Source organism: Planococcus citri, chromosome 4 (genome assembly GCF_950023065.1).
Source record: "Planococcus citri chromosome 4, ihPlaCitr1.1, whole genome shotgun sequence".
NCBI classification, from domain to species: domain Eukaryota; kingdom Metazoa; phylum Arthropoda; class Insecta; order Hemiptera; family Pseudococcidae; genus Planococcus; species Planococcus citri.
In genome coordinates, this window is record NC_088680.1 from 21,441,808 (window position 1) to 21,454,527 (window position 12,720).

At 32.7% G+C, this 12,720-nt stretch overlaps 1 protein-coding gene across 1 annotated transcript; it reads left to right on the plus strand.

The window, feature by feature from the left end:
* The first annotated feature begins 3,553 nt into the window (after positions 1-3,553).
* LOC135845104 (UDP-glycosyltransferase UGT5-like) lies at positions 3,554-9,061 on the plus strand. The gene is made up of 4 exons (XM_065363569.1): positions 3,554-4,653; positions 4,962-5,184; positions 7,092-7,314; positions 7,396-9,061. Exons 1-4 carry the CDS (start codon positions 3,847-3,849, stop codon positions 7,706-7,708), a joined length of 1,566 nt encoding a protein of 521 aa, XP_065219641.1. The 5' UTR covers positions 3,554-3,846; the 3' UTR covers positions 7,709-9,061.
* Positions 9,062-12,720: the final 3,659 nt, after the last annotated feature.

Sequence of the window (12,720 nt, forward strand, 5' to 3'; positions counted from 1 at the left end):
GAAGACACGGTTCCGATATCGAAGCCAAAAATTTACGGATTTCTTGAACAGGGTGTTCGAAATTTTCGATCAATGCATTTTGAAGTGATTCTGACGAACGGTGTAATTTAGGAGCAGATTGTGGAATTTTCAAACTCCTCTAGTGAGTGTCTAGGTAAATTGATAGTTTTTTTTTGTATATTTTTGAGGCTTTGGGATGACAATTTATTTTTTTGAAATGATTCCAAAAAAAACCTTTTGTGATGATTTTTTTTGAATGATTTTTTTTTCGCAGAACTTGATTTTTAATGATTTTTCTTCTGTGGAAATTTCAAAAAAATTTTCGTGATGATTCAGAAAACATTTTCCATGGCGAGCTCAAAATGTTATTTTTTTATGGCGATTTGAGACTGAGTAAATTGAAAATTTATTGGGGATTTAAAGTTTGATTTTTAATTAAGTATAGAATTTTTTTTGCAGTAATTTTTAATGGATTACTTCGTGGATATTCTGAATGATTTGTTTCTGTGTTTGATTTTTTTTAGAGATTTAGAATTTTTTTCCAAAATGACGATTTCAGTATCCTTTTTTTTTAAAAATTACAAATGAATTTTTTTGCTATATGTTTTTAAAAAAGCTTTTTGTGGTTTTGAGTGATTTTTTTTTTGCAACTTCGAACGAATTTTTGTTGGTACCTACATATTTGAAAAATAATTTTTTCCTGTTGATTTAAAGTTAATTTTTTCGTGACGATTTAAATTTTTTTCAGGGCGAATTTAAATTAGATTTTTGGTAATGATTTTAGAATTTTTTTTAAATCGAAATTTGAATTTTTTTTGGTGATGATTTTGTAGAATAAATTTTTTCAAAGACGTTTTATGTAGAATGAATTTTTTAGTGGCGATTTTAAATTCTGACAAGGGAACCTCTTGAGGTGTCGCACTCCGATTTGAACAGGACTGGGATTTTTGGAAAGAACATAGTCCAAAACCCCGGAACCAAATTTACAGCTGCCCAAGTTCATTTTTCGATTTTTGGCGAAATTTTGAAAATTCAAAATTGACGTTTTTTTTGGCGATTTATGCTTTTTTTTAAAAGTACGCACTTGATCAGTAAAAATGGTCAAAATAAGTCCCAAAACTAATCTTTATTATCCAAATCCAAATTTCACCATTTCCAGCCATTCTGGAGCCTCCAGCGCGATTTTTCAATTTCTCCAGAATTTTGAATTTGCTTCAGAAGGCGTGAATATGCAGTTGGGCAGCTAAAAATCGAGTTGTGTATTATACTCGAACTGTTTAACGAGTTTATTTACATTTGAGCCGATTTTGGGGATGACACCTCAAGTATGGTTTTTTGAGATGTCACTCGCGCTCCAAAACGGCTGGAAATGGTAGAATTTGCGCTCCGGGGGTTAGTTCTTGGAGAAATACAGCGATTTGCACAAATTTTAAAAATTTCCTCATAAACTGTTATCTTCTGATTTTTTGGATTTTTCAATTTTGAAAAAAGCTGGACAAAAAACCATTCTTGAGGTGTCATCCCCAAAATCGGCTCAAATGTAGATAAACTCGTTAAACAGGTCGAGTATAATACACAACTCGATTTTTAGCTGTCCAACTGCATATTCACGCCTTCTGGAGCAAATTCAAAATTCTGGAGAAATTGAAAAATCGCAATGGATGCTCCAGAATGGCTGGAAATGGTGAAATTTGTATTTGGGTAATTAATATTAGAGGAAAAGGTACAAATATGGACCCCCTCTAGCTTTTTGGCCTTAAAGGGTAGAAAAAATTATCAAAAAAAAATTTCGAATATACCATTCAAAAGGCCAAAGACTCTAGTATATTGTGTAAAAATTTTTTTTTTTATTGTTGAAAACTCACGGAGAAATTTGAAATTTAGAAAAGTGACATAAAGTGGTACAAATATGGTCGCGGGTACAAATATGGGCCCCCTCAAAAAATGTATGAAAATTGCAGAAAATTGTACAAAAATTTATTTAAAGATGTTTTTCGATGCTTTGGACTTGTCTTCTTTGTTAATAACACCTTTCTTGGTATTCTAAAAACCATTGAATCAAAATTAGATGAAAAAAAATTTAGGGGTCCATATTTATACCCATACAAAAAATTGGCCAAGTTTATGAAAAATAAAAAAATCATGGTCCCATTTTCGACCCTTTGGACTTGTCTTTTTTGTTAATAACACTTTTCTCGACATTCTAAAAAATATTGAAGCAAAATTAGGTAAAAAAATTTAGGGGTCCATATTTATACCCATGCAAAAAATCGGCTCAGTTTATGAAAAATGAAAAAAATTATGAAAATCAGCTGAAGTAAAGACAAGTATGAAAGTATATTTTGAAAGTACACATTGTAAGCTACTTACTTCGCTAATAATTTTTTTTCCAAACTTTATTTGAAGTTGATGAATTACCGAATGAAAAACTTGTAAAATTTTCCATTGGGAAGGAAATAATGCGAAAAAAAAAACGATTGCTGATGAGGGACACCTAAGTTTGTATGGATCCGAAATAAGTACTTGGATCATCGATACTACACTACTAGTATAATTTTTAGTACCCAGCATGACCGTAGCGCTAGTGGTTGTACACTAAACCATGGGGGGTCCATATTTGTACCTGGGTCCATAATCCATAATTGTACCTTCTCCTCTAGTTTTGTGACTTATTTTGACCATTTTTATTGATCAAGTACGTACTTTTTAAAAAAACATAAATCGCCAAAAACGGTCAATATTGAATTGTCAAAAATTCGCCAAAAATCGAAAAATGAACTTGGGCAGCTGAAAATTTGGTTTCTGGGGTTTTATACTATGCTCTTTCCAAAAATCGCAGTCTCGTTCAAATCGGAGTGTGACACCTCAAGAGGTTCCCTTGTGAGATTATACCTAATTTAATTTACTGCATCTTAAAATACCTACCTTTATGGTTACCTAATTTTCTTTGTTTTGATTTTTTTTTGAAACTTAGAAGCCTCAAAAAATGGGATTTTTTTGGAGAGAAAATTCGAATTCAATCGAAATTTGGACTGGAGGTGTTTCTTGGAGCGGCGAATTCACTTATAATATTTTCAAAATGACCAGGATGTCCAACAGTCCTCTTTTCAAAAAAATCAGTGAAAAGTACTTCTTTTTTTTCCGAAATTGCAAATAAATTCCGACATTTAATCAAAATCGAGCGAAAAATGAAAACTCAATTTTTCAGAATCAGAATTTTTAAATTTTTTTTAACGTCAAAATAATTAAATATAATAGCAAAAAATTAAAAATAAGTTACTACTATACTTGAAAAATAAAATTGTTAGTGCATTATTTTGATGTGTTTCCGTGATTTATTTTTCTTGTTTCTTTTAAAAATTGTAAATTTCTGAAGCTTTCTTTTTTAGAAATTTTGTGAATTTGAAAATGAATGGGGGAGGCATTAGTACATTTTCAATTTTTAAAATATCCTTCTTTTTAGTTTTTAGATTTTGTTAGACATCCTGTAAAATGAGTGTGAAAAAAAAGCAAATACAATTAGTACCTAAGTAAGTTTATATTTTTAAACACAATTGAACATAAAAATCGGAAGCAGAATGTAATTTAGAATGCTTCGTAGTCTACAAGTTGGTTATATGGATACCTAATTATGCTTTATAGATACTTACTTATGTATTTGAATGATAAGTAGTCAATTTTTTTGACCATTACCATGAAACTTTATGAGCTGAGAATTTGATCAATACCGAACCCAATATTGCTGTTTTTTTTTGTTTTGTTTTTTAGTCCACTTGACATATTTTAGTTTATTGTACCAGCTAACTCAAGTATTCGACAAATCGTTGTGTTCGAAAAGTTCTTAAAATGTTGAAATTTATCATCTTCGTGATTTTTTTGGATCACGCGAACTCGTATAAAATACTCGGTATATTTCCTTTCCCACTTAAAAGTCATTTTCTTACGTTTGATCCTTTGATGATCGAGTTAGCTAATCGCGGTCATAATGTGACAGTTTACAACACGTTCCCAAAAAAATATACCATCGCTAATTACAACGACGTCGATATTTCCAACTGTTTCGGTCCTTCGGTGGCCTGGGATATTAATCAAATGAAAGAAGTAGGAGTTAATCGCCGTATCTTAGTTCCTGCGCTCCTACAATATGTTCCGAAATATGCACAAATCATCAATTGCGAACCAATTACGAGTTTGTGGAATTCTAGCGAAAAGTACGATCTTCTTATAGTTGAAATGTGTCACAATGATATTTTCATGCTGTTTGGAAAACGTTTCGATGTGCCAATTGTTGCTTTTCATTCGCATATACCTCTTCCTTGGCATCACGAAGTGATGGGATTGCTGAATAGTCCTTCGTATTTACCAGTAGAATTCAGCGGATATACTTCGAAGATGAATTTTTTCCAAAGATTGATCAACGCTTGGCTGCATTTCGAGGGCAATTTTTACTACGAAATTGGCAGTCGTAGAGTTTTAGATGAAATCGCGCCGAAAATTTTCAACCAGTCTGTGCCTAAAATGAAAGATCTGGCGAACGGTGTGAATTTGTGGTTGTTCAATACTCATTATTCGATTAATTGGGCGATGCCGTTGGCACCTAATGTCAAGGAGGTTGGAGGGTTGATGATACAGAAGAGTAAACCGCTGCCAAAGGTGAGTCTTAGGATTTGAATGACCTCTCTCACTCCCCATCGTGAGAAAATTTATGACGTACCATAACTGAATGCAGTGTTGGTACCTCTTCGACTTCCATGAAGGGCTTATCGTTTATCAGGTTCGAATTATTAATGAACAAATTAATTCTTATTCAATTTTTGACGAAACTTTAGACTCGCCTATAATTTTAATGAATTAATGAGATTTGAAATCATCAACAAAACGTTCTCTTGTGTTTGATCATGTTTCTTGGAGTATCATCACAATTAATAATTTGTTTTCGTTGTTTTTTTACTCTGTTCCAGAATATTGAGAAATTCATTAACGAATCGAAACACGGAGTTGTATACTTCTGCATGGGATCTTTACTCAGAGGTGAAACATTCCCACCAGAAAAACGCGAGGCTTTCTTGTACGCTTTCTCAAAAATCGCTCAACGTGTGCTGTGGAAATGGGAAGGTGACGTTTTGCCAGGAAAATCCGATGATATTATGATCTCCAAATGGATGCCACAGAGAGATATTTTAGGTAAGATATGATCAATTATGAGATCTCCTATCCTTGTTGTGAAAAAAATGCGTCTTCGTTGTTGCAATTTTGGTGAAAGAAGTAGGGTTGTTGTTGTTGTTGTTGTTTTTTTTTTTTGAGATTTTGGCTAACAAAAGTAAGATTTAGGCAAATTAAGGCAAAAAAACAGATCTTGTTGGGTTTTTATCGAAAAAAAAAAAAAAAAATAGAGAATCACTAGAATCAGACAATATTATGTACAAAACAAAACAGGTTTTTTGCAATTTACACATAAATTTTTTTTCGCACTTTTCAAAAAAAAAAATATCATATTATGAAACTTCAGTAAAAAAGTACCTACCAAAAAAATAGACAATCAGATAATTTATTACAAAACAAAACAGGTTTTTTTGCAATTTTCATTGTTTTTCACACTTTTTACAAAAAAGTATAATTTTTTGAAACTGTGGTTAATAAAAGTACAATTTTTTGGAAATTTTGATGAAAAACTGATTTTTTTGCAATTTTTACCACATTTTGCGACAAAAAAGTAAGAGTTTTTTGGAAATCAGAGGTCTTTTTTGGCAATTTTGATGAAAATTGTATCTTTTTTTTGCAGTTTTCACAAAGATTTCTTTTGCAACTTGGACATTGAAAAACAAGACTTTTAGACAAATTACAGTTTTAAAAAAATGTTTTTGAAATTTTGAAAAAACATTGGAAATGGGGTAATTTTAGTAAGGAAAAAAAATCAAATTTTGATACAAAGTGGGTCTATTTTACCATTTTTACAAGAAAATAGAATTTTTTTTTTGCAACTTTGACAGACAAAAAGTAAGTTTTTTAGACAAATTATGAAAAGAAAAACAGGTGTTTTGGGGATTTTGACTAAAAAACTGGACTGTCTGCGAATTTTAATAAAATATGGATCTTTTTACAATTTTTACAGTGAAGTAATTCCCGCAATTTTTTTTTTAAATTATGACGAAAAAAATTTTTTTGCGACAAAAAGAAATTGCGTTTCTACAACATTGGCAAAAAACAAAACTTTTTTGTAGTTTTGATTTTTTTTTAAAAAAAGAGTCATTTTAGTAATGTTAACATCAAACAAATTCTTGGAAATTTTTACAAAAAGCAAGATTTTTTGCGGTAAATTTGACAAAAAAAAACAACAGATTTTTTCCTGTAGATTGATAAGTTTTATTGATCATTTGTAAAAATAGCAATTCAGAATTTTTCCATTCGAGAAAACTTAAAGTCGAACAAATTTTGAAATCAGATTGAAATATTGATAAATTGAACGTTTTCTGTTTTTCAAAAGGCAAGTCTGGCGTAATATTTTTTTTTTTTTTGAAATCAATAATGTTTTGTTTTTGAAGTATCTAAGTGTCTGATAATTTCTAAATATCAGAAATTGATGTTTTGTTCATTCAAAGTCTGTATAAAGTCTGATATCAAGTCGAGAACTTTTCAAGTTTTTTAAAATCGGACAAAATTGTGAAATCAGATGAACAATTGAACACCTCTAATATTTTGAAATTGGTCAATTTTTTCCCCAAATTTTCTAATATGGCAAAAATTCCCTAATTTTTCACAAGTTCTTGAATTGAAATTAATATTTTTCTATTTTATTAATTAGGAGCATGAGGATTGAGGACCTTGTAGCAGTCTGGCATTATTTATTTGAAGCGTAACCTATAAAAATTTGTTGAATTTTTCTCTCAAAAATGTGATTACATTTCATTTTTAGATTTTTTTCTGAATTATTTTTGGAATATTTTGTCAACATTTTTCGAGAATTTGCGTCTAAAAGCATCAAATTATTATTAATATTAATTCTGAAAAAAGTACGAGTGATTTTTAATTTTTTTTTTCAATTCTCAGTCACTCATCTATTTTTTTTATTTATTAATTTTTTTATTTTTCAGCTCATCCGAATGTAAAACTGTTCATATCTCACGGAGGATTATTGGGTATGAGCGAAGCAGTTTACGAAGGTGTACCAATCTTGGGAATCCCTATTGTCGCCGACCAAAGAACCAATATCAAATCTCTAGAAGCGAACGGAGCCGGCGAACTTCTCGATTATAATAATGAAATATCCAATGAAGTAGTTTTGGAGAAAATTCAAAGACTGTTGAACGATCCCAAGTAATTTTCTTTATTCCCAAATATAACCTGCTAATTTTTTTGACAAATGGAGATTAATATTTTGTATTAATTTTTTCGCAGGTACAAAGAAAATGCAAAAGTGCTTTCGGATAGATATCGTGATCGTCCGATGTCTCCTTTAGACACTGCCGTGTACTGGACCGAATACGTAATTAGACATAAAGGAGCACCTCATCTAAGAACAGCTGCCGCAGATATGCCATGGTACCAGTATTTGCTCCTCGATGTGATAGCCTTCGTGGTAGCCGTTCTGGTCGCCGGATTGTTGATCATTTATTACGCCACTAAGTTTATTTTGAAAGCTATTTATGGATTTATTCATGGCCCTCAGAAAGGTTCCTCGAAATTGGACGAAAAAGTTAAATGTAATTAAAGTCGTCGAATTAATTTATCGTCACTATGGTGTAATGTATTGTCAGTGTGTTATTTTTTTTCCGCAATGAAAATGTTTGTACGTTCGACGAACTTGTACTATTATTAGTGTTTTGAAATGTTTAAATTTTCAAGGTGTGTGGTTTAAAAATTATTACTTTGTTGCAGGGCTTGAAACCATTTGGATTTTATTGGTTGTTGTGGTAGGTGGTTTTTAAAGGACTCAAAAATAATGGTTTTTGGTTATGGTTTCTGAATTGGTTTTTCAATCACAGTTTTTCTGGTTCTGGTTTTGAAATGGTTTCAAATTTATTTTAATATGGCGTGGCGTGGATGTGGTTTTGGTTTTGTAATAATATTTTTTTTGGAGCCATTTCAAATTTTCAAATGGTTTTTGTGGTTGTGGTGGTTTTGATATTGAAAAATTTTTGAATTTTCAAATAAATTTACCAAAAAACAAATTAAGGTTCGAGTATTAAAATACTTATAAAAATTATATCTAAATATTCAATTTAAAAAAATTATAAAATTTAAAGAAGTAAATTCTAAATTTAAATGTCTGATTTGAGACCAAAAAACAGAAAATTTCCATCACCGGTGTGGAAAAATTGAAAAAAATTGCAGAAACCAAAAAGAATCATTTGAAGAGTGATATTCCAAAACTAGCTTTGTCCATTTTTATCAAAGTTGGGTTTTCAGTAGTACCTGGTAGATGAAGTATTAACTTACATTCCTACATCATCAACCTACCAAAATGAGGTGTTAAACTCACCTAAATAGCCAATTCACTAAAAATTAAAAAAAAAATAATGTTCCAAAACGCGTTTTGTCCATTTTTATTGAAATTTTTTTCCGCAGTATTTAGTGGATGAAATGTATACCTACACTCCTACAACATAAATCCACCCAAATAAAGTGCTAAACTCGCCTAAAAAGCCAATTTACCCGTTTAAAGGGAAACTGTTTTTCCTCTCTCCTGAAAAGTTGTGAAAATGGACAAAGCTAGTTTTGGAATATAACTCTTCATTTCATGAATTGGTTGTTATTGGTTATGGTTACATTTACATTTGAAAATTGAAATGGTTCTTGTGGTTGTGGTTTTCTCCAAAGAACACAACTATTTGGAGGTTTTGGTTTTTTCAATCCAATTTTTTTTTCAACATATTGGTTTTTTGTTGTTGTTTTTGAAATGTACAGAAAGAAGTTGAAATGGTTGTGGTAGTGGTTAAAACCAATTGAAAAACAATGGTTGTGGTGGTTTTATTTGGTTTTGGTGGTTTTAAGCCCTGCTTTGTTGTACATATTTTTGATTTTGTCTTCTTGTGATTTAAAAATAAAGTTATATTGATGACGATTTCACCTCGTAAATATTGATCCTGCGTTGAAAGTCAGCTCAAAAATGAATTCTCCGTATCAAAAACCCCTAGGTGAGCTTAAAACACGAAAAAATTCGACTTTCATTTCTGAATAATTGATTAATAATTAATCAATTTTTAATTAAATATCGATTTCACACGGATGCGTGGCGCCATCTACGTATGCTATTAAAAACTAACTACATCGCCTCAACTTTCGCCATTGAAAATCCGGAAATGCGTGCTGCTATCTATCGGTGTGTTAGCGAACTACTGGGTCTAGACATGTGCGCCGCCGATTTCACGCCGGCGCGCCGCCGCCGATAATTTGAATTTTGACGCGCCGATATCTTATCGGCGTGAAACGGCGCGGAAAATGGTCTTAAAAACGATCTTAGAGCCCTTAAAACCCCAAATTTTGGTACCAATGTCGAATTTTTAAAAAAAAATTTCAAGTCTCCCCAATTAAAGTCCCTTTATGTTTTTAGATTTTGGGTCAAATAAAGATCAACGATAAAAGTGGGGCCCTCAAAACCTCTGTTACCAAAACTATTGGTTTGTTAAGCTAAATATTTCATCTGAATCATCGTACGCCATGTTCACGCCGCCGCGCCGCCATTAATTTAGAACCGGCGTGAATTTCGGCGCACGCCGTTAAAACGCCGCCGCGCCGATAAAAATTGACCTTACGCCGCCGCCGTGCAATTTCCTAACGGCGCACATGTCTAACTGGGTCCGTTTCAAATTTTGGTATTAGAGACCTGCTAATATCCTATATTCTCCTCATGGCCCGATATTTTACTCTTTTTAACCCTGTTTGGCGATTCTAGCCTTGTTAAGTTGCATACCCAAACTGTATCAATCAAGGCAGAGGGTTTTAAAATGCTTTCAGAGACCTGCTAATATCTTCTATTCTCCTAATAACATGACCACTTTTTCGAGCGGTGTAAACGCTGCTGGGGCATTTTAGCTGAGTCAAATGGGTTGCATACCCAAACATATCAAGGCAAAAATTTTAAAACCTAATTTCGCCTTTTTGCAGTCATTTTGATTTGTCGAATGGGTTGCATATTTTTGCAAAACTTATTTTTACACTTGTCCGAATTATTTTTTAAACTGGGTGAGTAAAATGCTAGCGAGTAAAGCCTGGTACACACGATCCAATATATTTGACAAACCAGGTTTGTCAAATTGACATCGTTGATAAAATTTATCAACATATAATCAACATATATTTGGTTGCATCAGTTGCATGGAAAGTCAAATATATTAGATCATGTAAACGCTCTGATAATCTAAGTTTTTTTTCCAAATTTTCAACGTTTTGTTGATCGATGACACCAATTCTGAAAATAGAAATTATTTATATTTTCAGAATTGTTGTCATCGATCAACAAAACTTTGAAAATTTGGAAAAAAACTTAGATTATCAGAGCGTTTACATGATCTAACATATTTGACTTTCCATGCAACCAAATATATGTTGATAAATTTTATCAATTTGACAAACCTGGTTTGTCAAATATATTGGATCGTGTATACCAGCCTTAAGCCCAAATTCGGTGTAAATGGGTTTTTGAAGGCGCTGAATCCAAATTTGAGGTAATTTTCAAGCGTAACTCGAAATTAGCCTCATGAGAGAGAGGGTAGAACTTATTTTGTGCTCAAAGTCACGCAACACATCAAAATACATGTTTTTGAGGCTCCTGAGTTTGAATTTTGATATTATTTCGGCAAAAACTCCAAAATGGGCTTCAGAAGAGGGGGTTCAAAATTCCAAAATTGGCCTAAATATTTATTTATTTATTTATTTATTTATTTATTTATTTATTTACAATTTAGGTCTCTCCAACAGCGTAAGCCGACATATCAAAATATATGTTTTAGACCCTCCTGAACACGAATTTGGTATTATTTGGACGGAAATCCTACAAGGGGCTTTTGAGGGAGAGGTTTAAAATTCAAAAACAAACCCAAATATTATGTGGCATACCAAAATGCACATTTTCGAAGCTCCTAAGAACTAATTGGACATTCATTTCGACGTGAGTCTCGAAATGGGTTTATGAAGGGGAGGGAGGTCCAAAACTGAAAAATGGCCCTATTTTGGACGATTTTATGTACGTACCTTGATTTGTGTGCTCAAAATCAGACGACGGATGAATGATGAAGCAGAGCAATATCTCAATGAATTTCAAGTGTCCCAATTATTCGAAGATAACTCATCATAGTCATCATCATTATGCCTAGCTTTTTGCTCCCTCTGCCGATGATTACTATAAAAGTGAGTTCTTCCGGCCTTTTATAGCCTTTTCGTGATATTTTTCTACATTGGAATCATTCCATTCAAGAAATATGTGGTTATCAAGTAGGTAGGAGTCAGACAAAACACATTCCCAGAAGAATTTTTTGTTTACGGTTGGTTTGCGGCCCTGTTGGGGGAAAATCCGTGATGAAACCCGCCAAAAAATACGTCGCGGCTATTTGGGACTAACCGCTAACCGCTAAGCGGAATTTATGGCGGTTTTTTTCCCGCAATGCGGAATTTGAAAGCAGAATAATCGTCATCGCGGTAAAGCGGATTTTTGATATGGCGGTTTTTTGATATCGTGATTTTTGATACACTGAGAAAAAACTGTGGTGCAATGTACTATACGAGTACATTTTTGATTTTTTAAAAATAATTAATGCGTTTGATATGCATTATGTTTATGTGAATCAGCTTACATTGCACTTAGCGATTTTTTGACACAATTTTCGTGTCAGTATATCAACGAAAATTTCCTACCTAACTGGGGATTCGAACCTGCGACCCTACGTCCCTAACTACCTAACCTTAACCACTAGACTACGGGGCCTATCGTTGAGCATACTGCATTTTGAACAATATAAGCAGGAGCGGATGGGCACTTTTAAAGTTACCATGATGTGGCGCTGGCTTTGATGCGACGCCGTTTTTTGAACGATGATTGGGGGGGGGGGGGTGTACGTACGTGATGAAAAAATGAAATCATGCGTACTTTTTTTGGAATTTTTTCACCTTGAATATTTTAGCCAGTATTGTCATTTTGAGGGGGTGTAAAAACTACAAATTTGTCGATTTTTTTTTTTAGATTTAATTGCTGAATTCAATTATAATTTACTAGGGTAAGGTGCATTAGAAAATCCAAGTTTTTATAAATCAAAAAAAAAAAATGCAATTAGGTACTTGACTACTTGTGTTGAATTAAAGTCAATCAAAGTATTTGTAAAAAGATAAACAAAATTTTGAAAAATTAGTTTCAAGTATTCTTGAATTTTGATAACTCACAGGGTATGTTTAGTACTCCAAAAACATAATTTTGGGCCCATAACCCGCCCCTCATCTTACTCCCTTCGACCAGGTGGGCCAAAAAACGCTCTTTTCAGGGGAAAAATTTTGCATCAGCGCGTGTTTGAGATAAAATTTTTCTGTGAACAAATATAGTTGGAGGATGCATGGGGGTACCTCCCTGAATTTTTCAGAATTTTTCATCGTAGGGGGTGGGGAGAAAGGGAAACAAAAGAAAACTTTGAATCGACGTCATCCCGGAACAAAAAAACATACCAAAACGATTTTTTCGATCTTATAGGTGTACCTTCTATAGAGATCATCGCCCGACCATTTGGATTGGTGGGT

What these genes read in the sequence shown, in the direction of transcription:
- LOC135845104 (XM_065363569.1), top strand. Translation starts at nt 3,847, where the DNA reads ATGTTGAAATTTATCATCTTCGTGATTTTTTTGGATCACGCGAACTCG. An exon ending in AGAGTAAACCGCTGCCAAAG is followed by an intron (nt 4,654 to 4,961) that starts GTGAGTCTTAGG and finishes ACTCTGTTCCAG; the next exon opens with AATATTGAGAAATTCATTAA. An exon ending in AGACTGTTGAACGATCCCAA is followed by an intron (nt 7,315 to 7,395) that starts GTAATTTTCTTT and finishes ATTTTTTCGCAG; the next exon opens with GTACAAAGAAAATGCAAAAG.